The 19,968-nt window shown below is 39.1% G+C and overlaps 1 protein-coding gene across 3 annotated transcripts; it reads left to right on the top strand.

The window, feature by feature from the left end:
- The first annotated feature begins 2,413 nt into the window (after window positions 1-2,413).
- CDCA4 (cell division cycle associated 4) lies at window positions 2,414-18,229 on the top strand. 3 transcript variants are annotated; one of them, XM_069091902.1, is made up of 3 exons: window positions 2,420-2,540; window positions 4,480-4,568; window positions 15,784-18,229. In XM_069091902.1, exons 2-3 carry the CDS (start codon window positions 4,503-4,505, stop codon window positions 16,537-16,539), a joined length of 822 nt encoding a protein of 273 aa, XP_068948003.1. In that variant the 5' UTR covers window positions 2,420-2,540; window positions 4,480-4,502; the 3' UTR covers window positions 16,540-18,229. The 3 variants fall into 3 exon arrangements, with proteins under 3 accessions (XP_068948004.1, XP_068948003.1, XP_068948006.1); XM_069091905.1 differs by lacking the exon at window positions 4,480-4,568 and adding an exon at window positions 14,252-14,412 and having other exon boundaries at window positions 2,434-2,540; XM_069091903.1 differs by lacking the exon at window positions 4,480-4,568 and having other exon boundaries at window positions 2,414-2,540.
- Window positions 18,230-19,968: the final 1,739 nt, after the last annotated feature.

The following is a 19,968-nucleotide window of genomic DNA, read 5'->3' as shown; positions in this document are numbered from 1 at the left end:
ACCCAGTTTCCAGTTTTGAGTTACAACTAAAAAACTTGTTTAAAATATTTTTGAACTTATATAGCCTCTTATTTTATCTTTTATCTACATCCAACACTACAGTATAGACTAAGTAGTAATATAGCTGAATCAAAATCACAGGCTGGTGACTTTTGTAGTGTATTTCAAAATCCACAGTGCAAAGTGCACATGTGCGGTTCACAACCAAGGCTGCAGTGAAGTTGAGAGATGCAACGGGCAAATGCTGCCAGAAACACCTTGGAATCATTACAAATTTGATTTTGAATTAAATTTTGGTCTTTGTGTGTTCAGAAACCTTTTGCTGTTGCCAAAATTTTGGGACTCCCCACCTTCAGTGATTTGATTCCATGTGGGGTCTCAGCCCACAGTTTAAGAAGCCCTACTCTAGAAGAAGATCCAGTCAGTGAGACTGAGGCAGAGAATGAGGAAAGGAGGAGAATGTAGCCAGTACAGGGGGATTGGTCTGGGAAAGAACTGAAGAACTGAGGAACCGAGAGATTGGCGGGGCATGGTGTGGGGTTACAAAGCAGAGGTGAAATGACAACAGTGATCAAATAAGAGAATGTCAGAGTTCACAAACATGGAAACGGTGCAGATGTAGATGGCAAGACCAAGGGTGTGACCACCTTTGTGTGTGCCTGAGGTGGGGTGCAGGAGCACACTTCATAAATTTGAGGCACCATAATGTTAGGGTGTTAGAGGGAGCATCAAATATGTATCTTAAAGTCTCCTAGAATGAATGCAGGCGTTTGGGAAGCAAGACAGACTGTGAGGCACTCAGCTGGTTGAAGAAACAAGGGGAGTAAGACAGGAGTTTGGCAAACAGCTAGTAGGATTTTAATTAACGAATGGATATTGCATTGAGTGATTGGTGGGGGTGGGGGAACCATAGGTTTGAGGAAGGGTGAAAAAATGAACCTCAGAGGAGATAGCTTACTTACTAAGTGGTGCAGAATGAGAGCCTGGAAATGACAATGAATATTCCAACTTCCCATCACCTTGACTGATGAATCAGGAGGAAATGAGTGAAAAGTGCAACCATGAACGGAATAGGTAGGTCAGAAAGGCCAGGAAGCCTGTGTATCATCAGGAGGTAGCCAGGTATCAGTGACAGTTGGAAACTGGGATTAGCAAGAAAGGAAAAAGAATATGGAAGCAAGTTTATTATTCCAGGTAGCACAGTGGAAGTGGTGAGGTGGCTTTAGAGTAGGACACTGAGGTGGGAGAGGATGGGTGGAAGGGAATGAGAAATAAAGGATCAGGCAATGAATGGGTGAAGTGAGAAAGGAGTCTGAGAACCGGGAAGAAGATAGAGGGGTGGTTAATCATTGAATGAGTTTAGATTTTCCTAAGGATTTGGCCTGGACAAAGGACTTAAGCAGTTCAGGTGAGGATATAAGCACTGGGAGGTAAAGAAATGATGATCCTCCCCTTCCCATGAGGCAGTCTTCAGGCCATCAGGCATCATCTGGGGATTTGATGGAGTGATCTTTCTCTTCTTTCCTAGAGCAGCCTGGCGTTTTTCCTCTTCCTGAGGGAGGCAAGGAGGCCTGATCAAATGGGATGGCATCCTTTCCAAGGCAGGAGACTAGTGTTCAATGGAATAATGTTTGTCTTCTGCCCGGCGAGACCAGGCAAGGAGACTGCCATTTTCTCACTTTACCTCAAAAGGCAGTGATGGTACACAGACCATGTGAAAAGACCTGGCCGTGTCACCTTGAGCGATCGCTTAAAGAAAAGGGAAGACCTGACACCCAGCCGGCACTGCTACAGGCAGCATGTTAAAGAGAAGGCCAGGTCCAAGACACGCAGGTGTTGGAGAAAGGGGCTGCAGGAGATCCCGGACAACTTAGAATTCTTTTGGAGAAATCCCCGAAGGTAGTTGAGTAGAACGTGTGCATGTGCATTTTGTCTGGGCATCATCCCCATTTTCTGGATGGGGCAACTGCAGCTCAGAAAAGCTTGGTGACTTGTCCCCGGGGGCACAGCTGCGGAGGCAGCCCAGGGGGCCTCCCGACCGGAACGTCCACGGCACCCATTCACCCAACGCGGCCGTGCGGTGCAGGGCAGCCACGAGATGCTCTGGCCGGTCCTCGGGGCGCGTCCGCGCGCAGAAGCCCCCAGCCGAGCCCGAGCAGGGGGCGCCCACGCGCCCACAACGGCCCGCGTCTTAAAACCCGGAGAGCGGGAACTACCGCCACCTCCTGACCCTCCCCCCGCCTCCCGACTCGAGGTTCTCAGCCAGTCAGAAGCCGCGGCGGCGAAGCGGTTGCCATGGTTACTCTTTGTGGGGCGGTGAATGGTGGAGGCGGTGGCGGGGACCGTCACTCAGCGGCCGGCTCCGCCCCTGGGTCCCTGGTCGCTCCTCCCCTTTCCTTCCTCCAGGGCCCCGCCTTGCTCTCCTTCCCCGGGCGCCGGAAGGAGCCGGAGCCGGAGCGGGCTTTGGAGCTCGAGCTGCGAGTAAACTGGGGTCCCCGAGTTGGAGCCCGGAGCCAGAACGGCGGCCGAGGCGGCTTCAGGTGAGCTCGACTTCCGCGGGGGCAGGACCGCTCCGCCCCGGGTTGGGTGTGTGTGTGCGGGGTCGGGGCTTAGGGGGCCCTCCGGTGACGGGGGCTGCCGCTCCTGGAGGGGGCGGAGGCCGGTTCGGGAAATCAAAATGGCTCCCGCGGCCTGCTCCTGCCCTCCCCCTCCCCCCTCTCTGTTCTGCCCTTTCCCTTCCTGGGCCTCCTAGGGGCGGGAAGCCCGGCCCGGCCGGCACCCAGACGCCCGCCCGCCCGCTCCCCGGCGGTCCTCGCCCCGCAGGGCCCCCCGGGGGCAGAGCGAGCGCCGCGGCCCTGCCCTTTCCCGGCTAATGCCATGCGTCTCTCTCTCTTTTCTTCTCCTTGCTCGTAGATGTCTCGCATCTCGCCCCCCCCTCCTTTATTGCCCCCCGCCCCCCTATATGCGTGCGGGTAGCCCAGCGAGCCCGGCCCGCAAGGCCCCGGCCCGTAGGGAGCCTCTCGGCGGCGCCAGTTTCAAATGGATCCCCGGGGCCGCCTCCGCGGCGGAGCCAGCTTCCAGCCGTGGAGGAGGAAACGCGCTTTGAGTAATGGCAAATGCCTTCTGCCAGCCCTTGTAACTCCACCGGACTCCACCGGAGCGGCCGGGGACGCCCTAAGCCTCTAGTGCAAAGGTCGAGCTGGCTTCTTCAAGAGTTCCGGGCTTCTCCGCAAACGCGCGGGGACTCTCTGTGGAGGAGATGCGGGGGGAGGGCGAGCCGGGGTGCGGAGGGAGCGGGGCGCCGGTGCTGGTGCTGGTGCCGGTTCTGGTGCTGGTGCTGGTGCTGGTGCCGGTGCTGGTGCCGGTTCTGGTTCTGGCGCTGGTGCCGGCGCTGGTGCTGGTTCTGGCGCTGGCGCTGGTGCCGGTGCCGGTTCTGGCGCTGGTGCCGGTTCTGGTTCTGGTTCTGGTGCCGGTGCCGGTGCTGGCTCTGGCGCGGGCCCGGGCGGCCCGTTCTCCTTCGCTAGTTGGCCCTTCCGGGCTCCCCAGCCCTTCGAGTTTTCAGCAGCCATCCTAACAGCTGACATCTCTGTGAGGCTCTCACGTTTGGGAAGAAAGGTTCTTGTTAAAAGAATAAAAAGCTCATCTGGCATTCTAGGTGCCACAGTACAATCCTGGCACAGGCCACCTTCCGTCGCCCGGCACAGGAGTTTTCCCCGTATTTGGTCAGTGAAGGGCATTTCATCGTTTCTTGTCCAGTCCAGATAACGCTTTTTTTAAGCCCTTCTTGCCCTCACAGCTTTCTGGGCCCCAGGAGCGCCCGGCCCATCGACTCCCATGGGCTTGGGGAAAGATCAGCACCAGCTGTGGCCAGGGGGCTGTTCAGGACTCTCTGGCACTGACACCCATCAACCCTAAAAGTAGCTTATTCGACGCGAAATTGGGGGTTTCTGTGGACCATATCATACGGCTGACTTGGATGTCAAGCGCTGTGACTCCTGTATGTCATCCTGCCAATCCTTCTTTTCCTCAAAAACTACCATTATGTGCTTTCTCAAGAAGGATTCCTTGCCGAGGAAGAAATGGGTAGTGGATGTTCCTAGTGGAAAACTGAATTGCCTCTTAGCAGCGTGTAGCCAAACCTCACAAGGTGGACTGTCGCCTCTTTAATTTAGCCACTCGTTTTAAAGAGTATATCAAGGGATACCTCTTAATTTATGGATAATGGTCACCAGTGGTAAAAGGCCTGCTTTGTGGCTTGCTTTCAGATGCTGGTGAGTGGTGAGTTTTGAGTTTTTTAAATTTTGCTTTAAAAAAAAAAGAATTAATTACCTGAAATTTGATGGAACAGTTCCCCTTCCCCATCCTACAGTAGGAAGCAGTTGCACTGTTAGAATTGTGTTAATGCATATCTGAAAGCACAGAGATTCCACCACGAGTGGCTGAAAAACCTGGTGCTTGTACCTACTACTTCCCTTTCAGTCTTGTTTAAGCTGACCAGTCAAATGGAGACTGACCACAGGGAGGGAAATAGGATGTGGGAAGACGACAGTTCTCACAAACATTTACTGGTAAGTAAACTTCATCTTCATTGGGCTCCACTTGCTTTGTCCTACTTTATAGTAACGTGTGGAAACAGTAATTAGTGAGAGTAGGAAATTTTCCAGAAAAATGGCAGAAAGGTAAATTTTCCCAGTGCTTTTGTGACTAAAATGAAAGACTTAAAAGGAGAGATCAACCTATTTTAGTGTGTCCCAGAGAAGTATTAGACCAAATAGAAGTTTTCCGAGTTTCACCAGTAGACAGAGAGCTTTTTTTTTTCTACTGAGAAAGTTAAAGAGTAGTGGGAATAAATTAACATACTTTAAAAACAAGTTTTTAAAAAATAGGATAAAGGACACTCCTAGACCAGGAAAACTCCCAACACCAATATAGTCAGTAGCCTCTTTGCAATTTTAAAATCTCAGAAAGTTCTATGGGGCACTGTGATGTTAAAGTGATTTCCTTTGAATTAAACAGCCAGTTATGTGTCAGAAATGAAGATGGGACCCAGGTTCTTCTCGATCTAAGTTCCTCTATCCATTATGCCACATTGTCTCAGGTTTAAAATATTTTTTAATTAGCTGGGGTTTTTTTTATGTTTTATAATTAATTTATTTTGCTGACAGTTACTAGCAATATTATTTTTAGAAAATCAATTGCCATCAAGATATTTATTTACATGATCCTATCTCTAGGGGAAAACTAGAAAGCCTCTGGTCTCAAATGGGGGGGGGCACAGTAATTCAGCTGCTGTGATTTTTCTTATTTTGTTGGAAGAGTGGTAAGTTTTGTCATCTTCCAGATAATATCGAATTTGCCTCAACTTTCAGTAAAAGTATGCTTATTGAGTTCTATCTTAGTCCTTCTATTAAATGGGGGAAAGGATTTTCATTTTCTTGGTAAGTAACCAAAGTGATTGGATCTTTAAAGACTCCATTGTGATATATCTGCACAAGTCAAATTTAGAAATCAGTTACTGGTGTTTTAGCAGTCAGCCTTCATTAGTATAGATGATCCAAAAGCTAGTAACTTTTGTTTTGGGAGTATTTTTATATTTTATGATCAGTTGATAGACAACTATGAATCAACATAATTGGCTAACTCACCTTTTTTATGACTAGTGATTGTTTGAATTCTACCTCTGAAATAGATTTTTAAGAATAAAATGCCACTTAATAAATACTAGTAATATGAGATAATAATTGTAAAGTGCTCAGCGTAGTGTCTGGTGAATAGTAAATGCTACATAAGCATTAGCTAATTACTATAAACAAATAAGACAACCCCTTCTTGGAATTTAGGTAGAATGTGATAAAGAATATTAATAGATTCAGAGCAAGTAATTAAGACTTCTTCACTTTACCTCTTTGTGTACTCAGTCACTAGTCCTCCATGCTCCTTTCCCTTCTCTCCTCCCCTGCTTTAGCACCCTACCCAGGCCTGCCCTAGCTTCCCCAAGTAACTCTTGCTCCAAAGATACAACCTTCAATCCCCATCACAATAATTATTTTTCTAAGTTTCCAGTTACCTCAGGTAAGTGTTAGGAGGAAAAAAGTCTGACCTAATTCATACTGAAGTGTTAATGAAAAATCCTCAACCACCCCATCAATACCAGATTTCATTTATTAAAACGATTGTTCCAACTAATAGAATTTCAGACAATGACAAAGTGAAAATAAAATTCAGAAGTATATGAGGAATTAATTACCACACTTTATAAAGGATAATATTCATTGGATTAGGGTTCCAGAAACTTGGCAGACAATCCACTCTTGTGCTTCAATTTCCCTAGGATATGTACCCATGTTTTTACATTAACTTTTGGATGCATACATAGATGTTGAGTGTATATTTTATAGTACATCTGATACTTTGGATTCATAATATGTAGGTATTTGGAACCATCTGATAAATCTTTTAACTTTTAGGAGATTTTAGAAATATAGTTCCATATTTAGTTTTTAGTGTACAAATACTGTCACAAAATTTTTTTTTTTAAAGCAATCGGGGTTAAGTAACTTGCTCAAGGTTACACGGCCAGTTATTTCTGGGTGTGGTGCTGAGTATCTGAGCCCAGATTTGATCCCCAGGTCATCCCGACACTGGAGCCGGTGCTCTTACTCGCTGAGCCACCTGGCCGCCCCACAATATATTTTTTAAATGAAGCAGGATTTAGAAGTACATAGAAGCAAAAATAAGTTTGTTTTCACATTTTAAATTAAATCTGTTACTGTCTTTTCTTGATTGATACTCAAAAGAATTGTGTGTAGAGGATTGCATTTCTACAGGTAAAACCTAAACAAAGCTAGATTGACTTTCTAGGAAGGCTCCCTTTCAGCTCAGGGATTCAGCTGCTATCATCTAAACACTATTTAGCTATAAACTCCTTTTGTCTTTGGATTATCTGGATAGTAGCAGTGACTATAGGTAAATCAGCTTACTCCTTAGTATAGAATGTTAGCTATGATATGTACTCCAGATCTGAAATTTTCTTAATGTTTCTTATTGTTAAAACCTTTGGATTTTAACAGCTTGACTTTCAGAAAGTCACAGGCCCCTCTTTAGTGTGCTTAGGGATAATAAAAAGAAATACCTATCAGTTTTTGCTTATTCTAAAGCAGAGGTGTCAAACCCGCTGCCATCAAAACTCCAGTCTGAGTGAGGCCTGAAACTTATTAAAATTTAATTGAGGAACGTTTTAACAAAATAAAAATGCAATTCAACATAGATAATGTTAATTTGTGGTTTTCTAAGTGGGTGTGCCCCAGTGGTATTGTTTCTATTTGAGTTTGAGACCAATGTTTCTGAAGGTACAAGTGAGTACTTGTCAACTCTTAGTTTTTAAATTGGTTTGTCATAGTCCAAGCTTTAGTGCAAAATGTTTCTGATAACCATTATTTTAAAACACTTCAAATGGTGACATTTTTAATCTCATTCAAATTTTCATATTTTTTGTTATTTAAGTAAGGGAGGATTCAATCACTTAAGTATGTGTGCTTAGTCTGGAGGAAAGGGGAAAAGGCCTTTTTTTTTTTTTTTTGCTTTTAGGAGGGAGGAAGGCTGGGCAATTGGGGTTAAGTGACTTTTTCTTAAGGTCACAGAGCTAGTAAGTGTTAAGTGTCTGAGGCTGGATTTGAACTCAGGTCCTCCTGGCCGGTGCTCTATTTAGTGTGCCACCTAGCCACCCCCAAAAATGCTTATTTCTAAATCAATAGGGAAATGTTGGATACGGAGCCATAGGACCTGGATTTGACTGTTACTGTTACCTGTTTGACCCCCTAGGTCACCCTTAACACATTATTTAATTTTAGTCTGCTCTAGTTTCTTCTAAAAATGAGGTAGTTGGATCTCTTAACATCCCTATCAGATCTAAATCTGTGATCCTATAAAGTAGAACCTTTGTTTAGAAAACCGTGATGGCTGCATAATGGGTCTTTTTTTTCTATTTTAAAAGTTAAGAGAGGCTGGGTGGCTTAAGTAGCCTTGGAGTCTGAATCCTGTCTCTGCCATATGTAGGCTATATAATCCTGGGCAAATCATTAGGGCTCCCCCAACTCCCTAGGACAGAAGCAGAACAGGTATTGATCTTTTGGGCTGTGTTGGTAGTACTTAACAGGAAGCTCCCTGATAAAATAAAAAGCACTGATAAAATTATAGGTCTGGTCAAAGAGAAAAAAATGGGAAAAGTGATTAGCCAGAAAATTCAGAACTTGTTAACAGTATGTGGAAGCCTTTTTATTCATATGTTAGGTATTACTCTTTTTTTTTTTTTTTAAAGCAATTGGGGTTAAGTAACTTGCTCAAGGTTACTGGGCCAGGTGTTTCTGGGTGTGGTGCTGAGTATCTGAGCCCAGAATTGATCCCCCAGGTCATCCAGACACTGGGGCCCAGCTCTTACTTGCTGAGCCACCTGGCTGCCCCTTCTAGGTATTACTCTTAACATAATGGCAGTTTTAAGAGAAAAAACCAGGAGTAACAATATACATGTCCATCACACAGACACAAAAAAATAAGTCTTGTCCTCCAAAAATTTTTGGGAGGCTATGTACTTGAATACTTACAGAATGTTATCTTTGCTTGAAATATTTTGGAATTGGGGGCAGCTGGGTGGCGAAGTGAATAGAGCACTGGCACTGGAGTCAGGAGTACCTGGGTTCAAATGTGGCCTCAGACACTAAACACAAAAGTAGCCTTGTGACCTTGGGCAAGTCACTTAACCCGAGTTGCCCTCCAAAAAGCAAACAAAAAACAAATTATTTTGGAATTGGTTTCAGTGCCTATAACACATTCCACTCTTACTGGTGGCAAATCCTTGTTCTGTGAAGGTGGGTTTAATTTATGTGACTAGCCAAATTGGCTAGTACTAGGAAATAAGGTGAGTAAGACTAGCGTTTCTCTAGTGCAGAAGTAAGACTTCAGTTCAGATTTTGATTCTTACTAGCATTGTGACCATGAGGATCTCTGAGCCTCTGTTTACTTATTTGTAAAATGATGATACTTGTGTACACCAATCACAGATTGTATGTAAAAAGCACTTTATAAAATCTACAGCTGCTGTTACTATATTATCCTCTTTTTACAGATGAGGAAACTGAGGCAAAGAGCGCTTAAGTGATTTTCTCAGGGTCATAGAGTATCTTTAGGCTTGATTTCAACACAGGTCTTCCTGACTCCAAGCCTAGTGTTTTGTCTTCCTAGTTACTCCTTATTATAAAAGACTGAATTTTCTTATGTGACTTTTACACTGGCTCTGCTAGTAATTAATTCCAAAAGAGAATTTGACATTTAAACTCAGTGAGCTTCACTTACCTAATAGCTGGCCTAAGAATTACGATGTTTTAAGATTTTCAAGATTTGGGGCAGCTAGGTGGCACAATGAATCGCATTGGCCCTGGAGTCAGGAATTGAAATTCAAATTTGGCCTCAGACACTTAACACAAAAAACTAGACATGTGACCCTTGGGCAAGTCACTTAACCCCAGTTGCCCTTCCAAAAAAAAAAATCCGTTTTCAAGATTATTTACACATCTTATCTTGTTTGAAACTCACAACCACCCTGTAAGGTATTTACAGTTATCATTATTCTCGGTTTTTTTAATGAAAAAATTTATAGAAGTTTATAGGGGCTGTGACTTGGCAGGTGATCATGCAGTGTCACAAGTGGGATCTGAATTCAGTTCTTCCTGACTTAAATCCCCTGTACCTGTCCCCTATATGGGGCTTCACTTAGGTAAAAGGACATTATTTTCTTATAAAGAGGGAAAAAAACCCAAGAAGTCTGTGATAGCTAAGTGTTGGATAAAAAGTTGAGCTAAGATAATTTCTGTCTTTTAGGAGCTTAAAAATCTACTACACTTTGGGGTTTGTGTGAGTGTGTATGTTTGTTTTTTATGTGTGGTTTGGGGTTTTTGAGGCCATTGGGGTAAAGTGACTTGCCAAGGGTCATACAACTAGTGTCTGAGGTCAGATTTGAACTGATTTACCTCCTGCCTCCCGGGTAAGTGCTCTCTCCACTGTGCCACCTAGCTGCCCCTTACACTTCATGAGACAAACAACAGCTCATTTTTTCCCTAGAATTGACACTGGGTATCTATGCTTTTAATTGTTGAAAACTTACCTTACCTTACATAGTAGTAAGTTAAATGATAATTGTCCTTGTAGAGACAGTTAATGCTTTTTGTTGACCAACTTGCTTTTTATTTTTAATTTATTTTATTTTGGCTCTTTTTGGAAGGGGGAAGGCAGGGCAATTGGGGTTAAGTGACATGTCCAAAGTCACAGGGCTAGTAAGTGTTAAGTGCTCGAGGCCTGATTCGAACTCGGGTCCTCCTGACTCCAGCCAGGGCCAGTGCCCTATTCACTAAAAACAAACTACTAAAAACAGTTTTGAGTGTAGTAAGCAATTTATATGTAGATATACATATTTAGTTTATCTTCTAAACATTTGTCTAGCTAAAATTTTATGACTGCTCATGAGGGTTGTCATTTCATTATCATTTAGTACCCAACTCTTTGGGTGACCTGATTTGCAACCAAAATAATGCAAAGTGGGTAGGTGCGTAAGTGGAGAGGACAGCAAGAAATCTCTGCTAAATCACGATTTGGGTCTTGTTATTATAGTAACTCATAACCTTCTTAGAGTTTAATTTGTTTCGTTATAGCTTGGGGGGAAGAATTTGATTTTAATAAAATTTATCATAATTTAAATCACTCGTTGACTAATCATTTTTATTAACAAAAAGTGTCTTGGATAAACTGTGATCGAAACTTTGATGACTTTGATAAATCTCATTTTTTTTAGAGCATTTAGCTAATGTACAATTAAAATATATTAGTGGATCTATGATATTATTTTGGTTACTCCATTGGAACAGTTGGCAACCCTACCATGTCTTTTAATTCATAATTCTAATCCATCTCGCCCATAAATCCTACAAAGTGGTTTGCTGTTGGTCTTCCCTTTGATCTTTTTCACTTTTTGTCTGATCTTTTATCCCTCATTTTCACTATGTGATTAACCATTCCTCTTTTTTTGATCACATCATTCCTAGATTTAAAAAAATAGTTTAAAGCATTGGATTATTTTTTTTTTAATTTTAAAACTATATTAAACAGTTGTCGATGCTCAATGAAATAATTTTGAAGTCACTGGGGGAGAGAAGAGGGTGAAGCCTCCAGCTTAATTTCAGTTCAGTTCGTAAATCACTTATCATGTAAAGCCTTTGGGGATATAAAGACAATGAGCATGGGCTATATATCATTTTCTCAGATAAATGAAAGTAATTTGAAATGGGAAACTGCGTATTTTTGCCACAGTATATTTGGTAGACAAAAGAATATAAGAAAGCCAAAAAACACTCCGTTTAAAAGAAAAAATAGATATTCTTTCCTATATTACAAGCATGTATGAATGACTTTAATTTAAAAAAATTTTTAACAAGTATTTTAAAATTCAGCATATGACTTAAAGCAATATGCAGATAGTGTTCTTTTTATTCATTGACTAGGAGTTAGCATAGCACTTTCATTTTTAAATTCCTGAATGATTCCTCAATTTAGAATTCAGTGAGAGAAAATATATTTTTCTATTCATGCAGGAGAAAAGTTCTTCATAGCTGGATTGGTAAGTCTGAGTTCTTAAAGCAATATCCAACTTTATTTAAAAATTTAATTGTGCCTTTTTCTTGAATAAAGAGGTAATTCTTGAGTAATGTTTTGTGAAAAAATTGTAATTAATATGAAAGGTATGATTAAAAATTTATTCCTAAAGTTTGTTGACAAATACATCTTTTAGGAGCCAAGATGGCAGTATAGAAGCAGGAAAACTCCCTGTGCTCCCCCCATAACCACCTCAAATACCTATAAAAAAATGACAAATATATCTTTTATATTCCCATGTCCATAATTTCTGAATTTTTAATATAGATTTAAATGATTTTAAGGTATTTTTTTTTTAAGCAATTGGAGTTAAGTAACTTGCTCAAGATCACACAGCCAGGTGTTTCTGGGTGTGGTGCTAAGTGTCTGAGCCTGGGATTCGATCCCCAGGTCATCCCGATCCCCAGGTCATCCTGGAGCCCTGCCTGCCCCTAAGCAATTGGGGTTAAGTAACTTGCTCAAGGTTATGTGGCCAGGTGTTTCTGGGTGGGTGGATTTTAAGGTATTTTTAATCACTATAATCCATTCTCACATTCTTTTTCTCTCTGACTAGTGTTTATGTAGAAAATAAATAATTTATCAACTATATTCACATGTATAATAATTATTCATGTTGTTGCTAATATATTTTAGTGAGTTTTATGACATCCCTGAGATTATTAGTTGAGGTTTTATTTCATGAGATGTCATTGTGTTAGTGAACACTGGTTTGGAGAATATTGGCTTTTAAAGGTCAGGTCAGTGCCCTTTATTATTTTGTTTAATGACCCAATTTCAGATATTTCAGATAAATATGTGAATTGAGACTGTACCTGTAGAGATGGAGCTTTAAAGGAAACGTTTGGATTTTTTTTTAGTATGATTTAACACACTTTAATTCTTAAGAAAAAAAAAGAAAAAAATTGTATGTAAATACAATTTTTACAATATGTAAAAAACTGTATGTAACATACTTAATATCCTAAGGTTGGTGTATACTCTGTTAACTTGTTTATGTAAGATGTTTTTTTCATGGATCAATTGCACAGTAGCAAGCAAAACTAATAAGGTAAGGAGAGGAGATCAAACATTTTGGAGGGCTTATTTGTACTTCTTTGTAGAGTAGGTAGAAGAGCTGGAAGCACTTGTGAAATTTTTTCTGGAGCTTAGTTTTAATGTTTTATCTGTTTTTCTGTCCTTCCTGTAGTACTTACTCTTATTCCTTCAAATATTTATTGAATATGCCAAGTGCTATGGAGAATACATAGATGAATCAGGCAAATTTCTGAACCTCACATGAAGAACTGGCCATAACTTTTTCAAAATGCAAATGACAGACACATTTTTTAAATGCCTAGTTAATTTTGTTCTCTTCCTGCCAAGGTAGGTGTTGCATTGCCCCTTAAAGAATGTTTATTTAATTATAATTGCCATTGAGAAAAGAAAGGGGCTTTTAAAGCAATAATAGACATAACTGCATTTTAAGCAGCTTATACTCTTATTAAGGAAGTAATACTTCTGTTGGCATATTGTAATGGTATTTTTAGGTAGAGTTGCTAGTAGTGAAATGGGCAAGGATCCTTAAGGATGGAGAGCCTTTAACTTAATTACCCAATTGTCAAATATGAAGAAGTAGCATTTTACAGAGGAAAATGGCATGGTGAAAAAAGCGTTGGGATTTAAGTCTAAGGACTTGGGTTCAAGATCTGATGATCTGTTGCAACATCTCCGACCTTAGGCAAGACACTTAATAATATTTCTGTGCCTCTTTAAAATGACGGGTATGGATGAAATAATCTGAGGGTTTTTCTTTTTCTAAATTTTCATTCTCTAATCTTTGAAGTAGCATTTTGATTAGATTGGAAATGGAAAGGGTGACAAGATGTGGGAAGGTGCTCTACACTAACAATTTATTATAATTTACCTGAGAGATGGCTTTAACTTAATGGTTAGGAGCAGAATGTATGAAAAAAGAAGTAATTTATATTCCAAGAGTTGGTATCAAAATTTATTTGGAAGATGATCAGGAATCTAAATTCTTAATAGTTTAGGAGTTTAATTATTTGCAAGAATAAAAGAATAGAGTTTGGGAATTAATAGTCAATCACAATATGCTCATCTTTTAGCAAGAAACTTATAGTCTCTGGTGGCCTGCAAATAGCAGAATGTTCCTAGCAGTGTATGGCAAATTAACTAAAAGATATTTCCAAATATAGACTTTGCCTCAGAACTCAAATATTAAGTCAGTTGTCAGAATTTTTCTCTTACAGATAGTTCCTGTTTTTTTGATTCACGATAGTTATAAGCTTTGGTCTTTAAGCCATTACTTGGCCTAATTTTTTTTTTTTATTTGGGCTTTTTGGAGGGCAGTTGGGGTTAAGTGACTTGCCCAAGGTCACACGGCACTTGGCCTCATTTTTAAAAACACTGGTTTGTTAAAGAATTTATTATGACATGCTTGGTGTCTTCATTAATAAGTATTTATAATACAATTTTTATGAGTTAAAATTCAACACTGTGTTGTTATTCTAGTAGCACTATGTGAAAATAAAATGACATTTCCTTAATCTTATAGTATGAATGATAGTGGCAGCTTGGTGTAAGTGAATTTTGTTGGAGTTGGAGTCAGAGTCGGGCAGACCTGGGTTCAAATTCTGCCTCTTGACAGTCACCTCTGGGGCCATGAGAAAGTCACTTAACTTGAGCCTTGAGCAACTCTGTAAAATTTAGATATAGGTGAGTTGAGATCTATGAAGGAAGAAGTTACAAGGCATTAATGTATTTAAACTAGTTTTAAAAATAATTTTTAAATGGTATGAACTTATTATAATAGACATGGGTAATATTTATTTAAAATTTCTTTATTAGATAACTGAATAAATTGACATGATAAGAATGCAAATGTTAAAACTGGGAAGGCAGAGAGGCCTGTTTCTACTTCATTAAATACTTTGCATAATTTGCTTTTTATTGGAGAGGGTTAATGTAGGTTAAAAAAAATAAGTCGTTGTATAAACATCTTTTTTTTTTTATTTTAAAAGCAGTCGGGGTTAAGTAACTTGCTCAACATTACACGGCCAGTTATTTCTGGGTGTGGTGCTGAGTATCAGAGCCCAGATTTGATCCAGGTCATCCTGACACTGGAGCCAGTGCTCTTACTTGCTGAGCCACCTGGCCACCCTTAAGCAATTGGGGTTTAAGTAACTTGCTCAAGGTTATACGGCCAGGTGTTTCTGGGTGGGTAATAAGTGTCTGAGCCACACTGGAGCCTGTGCTGTTTCTCCCTGTGCTACCTGACGGCCCCTGTATAAACATCTTTTAAATCATAGCAGTTTCTTTATCCTTATTTGTGTTTTTAGTTACTTAGATTTAGTGCTCATTTCTAAGCAACAATTCTATAATTTTAACTAATGATGCAAACAAATATAACAGGTTGTTCAAAAGCAAGTTTTTTCCAGTAATTCCAAAATATATAGCTCTCCAGAGCAAATCTAAAAGCATTATAGAGCTGTGATTCTATATAAGCACTCTAGAAAAAAATCAACTGTGATTTATTTGCCCCAATGTACAAATGTACAAAATGTAGGCATTAAGGGAAAAATGGAAGTTTCAAAAATAATTTAGAAAACACCTGTAAGTAAAATGGTAGATTCTTAATTTGGTTATCTACATTTAAGTCAAACCATTGAATCCTAAAAAGTGTTATTTGGAGACTTAAGGCCCTGTTTGCCTATACCTAGTCTCCAAATTTATCTTCTGTTATAGGCATAAATACCTCTTTTGACTTAATTTTCTCTTTCTGTGTAATATGTAAGGGACATACCTAGTTTGCATGTTTAAAAATGAATAATATGGATCTTTAATTTGAATACTGGTCCCAATGTTTAATAACCCACTATAGTTGTTAAATTAGCTGAAAGTAAACCTACTTAGCTGTGTCTTAAGAGTAATAGTTTAGTGTTGTGATTAACCTGTCACTATAGAGATTTTAGCTTTTGCTAAATGCTATATGTTTCCTATTCTAATGGGGGCGTGCAGTATTTTTTTGTTTTTCCTCAAAACTGGACATTTTAAAGTATGCTAAAATAATTTATTTGCTTTTAACAGGACACAATGTTTGCAAGAGGAATAAAGAGAAAATGTTTTGATGGTGAAGAAGATATTGAAGGAACCCTGGCAGGTTTTAAGTCTGTTCCCTCATATAATCTTCAGCGGCAATCACTTTTAGACATGTCTCTAGTAAAGCTACAGTTGTGCCACATGCTTGTTGAACCTAATCTGTGTCGATCGGTTCTTATAGCAAATACTGTAAGGCAGATTCAAGAAGAAATGACCCAGGATGGAACTTGGCAAATGATAAATACTCAGAATACAGGACAGGCTTCTCTTGATCGCCTAGTATCATCAGATATCCTTTGTCGTTCAACAAAAGAACAGGATGAAGGGAAACTTGTTCCAGGTTATAGTAGTTTCTCAAAAGACTTTGAAGATATCCAGTCCCAAGATATTATTTCTGACCTGTCCACAGTTACATCAGTACAAGCTCCAAGAAACCCTCAAAGTAATGTTTGGGAAATGGAGAGCCCTAAAGAAAATAGGGGAAACTTTCAGAAGTCACTAGATCAAATATTTGAAACGTTGGAGAACAAAAATCCTAATTCTGTAGAAGACTTATTTTCAGATGTTGACAATTCTTACTATGATCTTGATACAGTATTAACAGGAATGATGAGCAACACAAAAATGGGACATTGTGATGTGCTTGAGAGCTTTTCATCTCAAACAACCACAAATTCTAACTCAAATTGTAAATCTGATATAAACGAGCTTGACCATATTGTGGAAATCCTTGTTGAATCTTGAAATAGTTAAAATACAAAGCATGATTCTTTGAAGAAGTCAAGAACGTTTGAAAAAACAAGCCTTCAAATAGTTTACTATCAAATGTATATGTAATCTACATAAAAGCTATAAAAAAGCACTTCATATTGTGAAATAATGTTATCTTTAAAGCTAACATGCCTTTGACAATTTTGGTTCTCTGAAATTTAAATATATACTCTTAACAAATAGTTGCGGGGTATGAAGCTTCCAAGATTAGGCTTAATGTACTTTTTCTTCCTCAAGGCAGAGGGGGAGACTGGTACAATGGGTTCTTGATTTTTCATTTAACCTGTTTTTCAGGGCCTATAACTTAAAAATTCCCAATTGCCCTGATTGCTTTACCTTCCCTCTTTCTTTCTTTTTCAGCTACAGTCACCAGCCTTCAACTTTATTAGTCTATATAGATTTTTTTTTATCAGTTTTGTATGTTTTGGGCAATGTTTTGCCTCTTAAAAATATATTTTTGAAATTTTTTATACTTTTATCAGTGTTTAGATTTTCCAGCTATTTTCCTAAAAGTATATTTTTACTATAAATGTCCTTTCTGCTGCTACTTCAGTAACTTTTTCATAGCATAAACACTTGGAATTGGTGTTTTTCTGTTAAAATTTTAAGAGGATTTTCATTTTTCAGAATGAACTATATTATATAGTCCAGTAAACTGTAAATATACAACATGCTTTAAAATGTTAAGAGCTGTTTTCATAATCATGTAGTTCTTTATTAAAGTTGAGAAACTTGTATTGCTTTTTATACTTGAGCATTGTTAGAAGGAAAAAAAATGCCAATAGTAGATACAGTTCTATTAAAGCCATGTTTCATGTTAATTCTGAATATAAATTATGTAGGGTTTTATTTATGTGTATTTATATGTAAATGTCATCACAGTGAATTGTTTATCATTGAAATCTAGGGTCAAATTTGTTTATGTGGGAAAACTCTTGCACTAATTACTACTAAGTAAAGTGTTATTGGGGCCTTTGAATCTCTTATTGTGTTATCATTTGTTTATCTAAATTAGTATGTTTTACTCTGGTGTAAATTTTCTGTCTGGCTGTTCTTCCTCTGAAAGATGTTGCTTGGGTCTTTTATCTACTTTAAATACATTCGTTGTAGAGTGTATTTAATATGTTGAGGGATCCATTTAGGAAAGGGTAGCTTAAATATTACTGTTAAAATGAGAAAAGTTCAATTTTACTGTATCAAGCTGTGCCTGGAATTTTTTTTTAATCAGACTGTAGTCTGCTTGAAATAAAGAAATTTGTATACATTTGGCTGTGGCACCTCATCAGATTTTGAAAAAGATAAAAGTCAGTATGGAGGGTGGAATAGCAGAAGCAAAAATGGAAATGGAATAGAGACTGCTAAGTGCAATGAGGAACAAAAAAGTTGGGAGAATCAGGGAAGAACTTTTTTAAAAGACATTGTCCTCTCTTCAAGGAAAAAAACTTAACGCATTTCTTGTCTTAATTTTTCTCTTCCCAGAAAAAGACTGGTATAAATGTTAATTCTAATACTTTCTCAAATTTCTTGTGCATTTGACTAATAAGTATTTTAATATGAATATTCAAAGAATTGTAAACATTTGTGGGGGGGTTAAAAGAAAAACATAATTGGCAAAATTTTTAAATGTGAATTAATGTTTATGCCATAAAATAGTATAACTGTGTGTTTGGAGTCTTATTTCACGATCTTTAAATTTTTTTTTTTTTAACAAAAAAAAAAAAATTTAGGACGATTGAGCTGAAAATCCTAAATTCCATTTCCTGGAGCTATCTAGTAGAAACACCAGTAGTTTCAGTGAATGAAGAGCATGTCAAGACCTGAAATTCAAGTTATGCCTGCTGACATATACTAGTTGTTTGTGACCCTCTGCAAATGACTTAAACCTCTGTTTCTGGGCAGTTTTCCAGTTCTCTTAATTGCAGATAGATCTGAGTTTTCTCCCACTGAATTCCCTATAACAAGGACATGACAGTCTCAAAACCACCTCCCACCCCTATCCATCCAGTCCTCTACCCCTCTGTATACACATAAGAATAGAGAAGGGAAGAGGCATTTATTAAGGGACTGCTATGTGCCTGAGACTATGCTAATAAGTGCTTTACATATATATTTTCTTTAGGTTCTCAACCCTATGGTGTAGGTGATATTAAGATTCTCATTTGATAGTTAAGGAAACTGAGGCAGATGGGTTAAATGAGTTGTTCTCCACTGGGCCACCTAGCATTTGTATACTTTGGGGATAAAGTAGCTCATTTGGCTATCTCTGGGAAAAAAGCTGCATTTGCAAATAATTTTCTGATTTCCAATGTACGAAATCAGGCTTTTCAGAAAAAAATCCATTTATATAAAAAACTTAAAATACAAGATTTCATTCCAGCTTTAATGATAGAAGTTCATGTGTAAATTTTAAGTAAAATCTAATTTCTAAGTTACTTAGAATATCATTTTTCTGAGCAGTCAATGAAACAAGTCATTGTCAACTGATTATCTTTTTTTTCCCAAATGGTTTATTAACTTCTGATTTACATCATTCATTTCCGCCAGATTTTGAGTTACAAATTTTCTCCATTTTTCCCCCTACCCTCCCCAAAATAGCAGTCCCACAGGATATATCCCCTACTCCAATATGCTGTCTCCCATATTTTCCCCCATACCCCTTACGACTTTTCCAGTGGATCTCTGCCCCAGTGCCTGTATATCTTATTTCCTAATTACATGTAAAATAGTATTGATAATAGTATACACACACACGCATTTGATTTTAAAACTCAATTCCAGATTCATTCCTTGTCACCCACCCTTACTGGGAAGATAAGCAGTTCAGTATAAGATGTACATGTGTGGCTAATGCAAAACAATAACATAGAAGATATATTGTAAAAGACTGACTATATTTCCCTCCCTCCTATTCCACCTTCCACTTGTTCTATTCTCTACTTTGATCCCATCCCTTTTCGAAAGTGGGAGCTTCCAACTTCCCACCCCCCCCAGCCTGCCCTCCCTTCTATCATTCCCCTTCTCATCCCCTTCCCCCCCTACTCTCCTGTAGGGTGAGATAACCTATTTAGTGTGTATTTCATTCCCTCCTCAAGCCAAATTCAATGGGAATAAGGTTGACCCATTCCCTTTTGCCTTCCTATTCTTCCCCTCCATTGTAACCATTTCCCCTTGCCTCTTCTATATGAGATAGTTCACCCCATTCTGTCTCTCCCCATCTCCTCTCATTATATTCCTCTCTCACCTCTTAATTTCATCTTTTAAGTATTCCTGTTAAATTGGTCCTGTGCCCTCTATGTATACCTCTAAACATATATACACACATTCACATATGTATTCATATGCCCATATACCCTCATGTAGAAATATATATATTTCTATTCCCTTCGACTGATGAGAAAAGTT

This window comes from Petaurus breviceps, unplaced genomic scaffold (genome assembly GCF_028583685.1).
Source record: "Petaurus breviceps papuanus isolate PSGF00001 unplaced genomic scaffold, PetGlider_PUasm1.0 189, whole genome shotgun sequence".
Taxonomy (NCBI): Eukaryota; Metazoa; Chordata; class Mammalia; order Diprotodontia; family Petauridae; genus Petaurus; species Petaurus breviceps.
Note: the sequence above shows the minus strand (reverse complement) of the source record. Positions and strands in the feature narration are given on the sequence as shown.

What these genes read in the sequence shown, in the direction of transcription:
- CDCA4 (XM_069091902.1), top strand. Translation starts at nt 4,503, where the DNA reads ATGGAGACTGACCACAGGGAGGGAAATAGGATGTGGGAAGACGACAGT. An exon ending in GTTCTCACAAACATTTACTG is followed by an intron (nt 4,569 to 15,783) that starts GTAAGTAAACTT and finishes TGCTTTTAACAG; the next exon opens with GACACAATGTTTGCAAGAGG.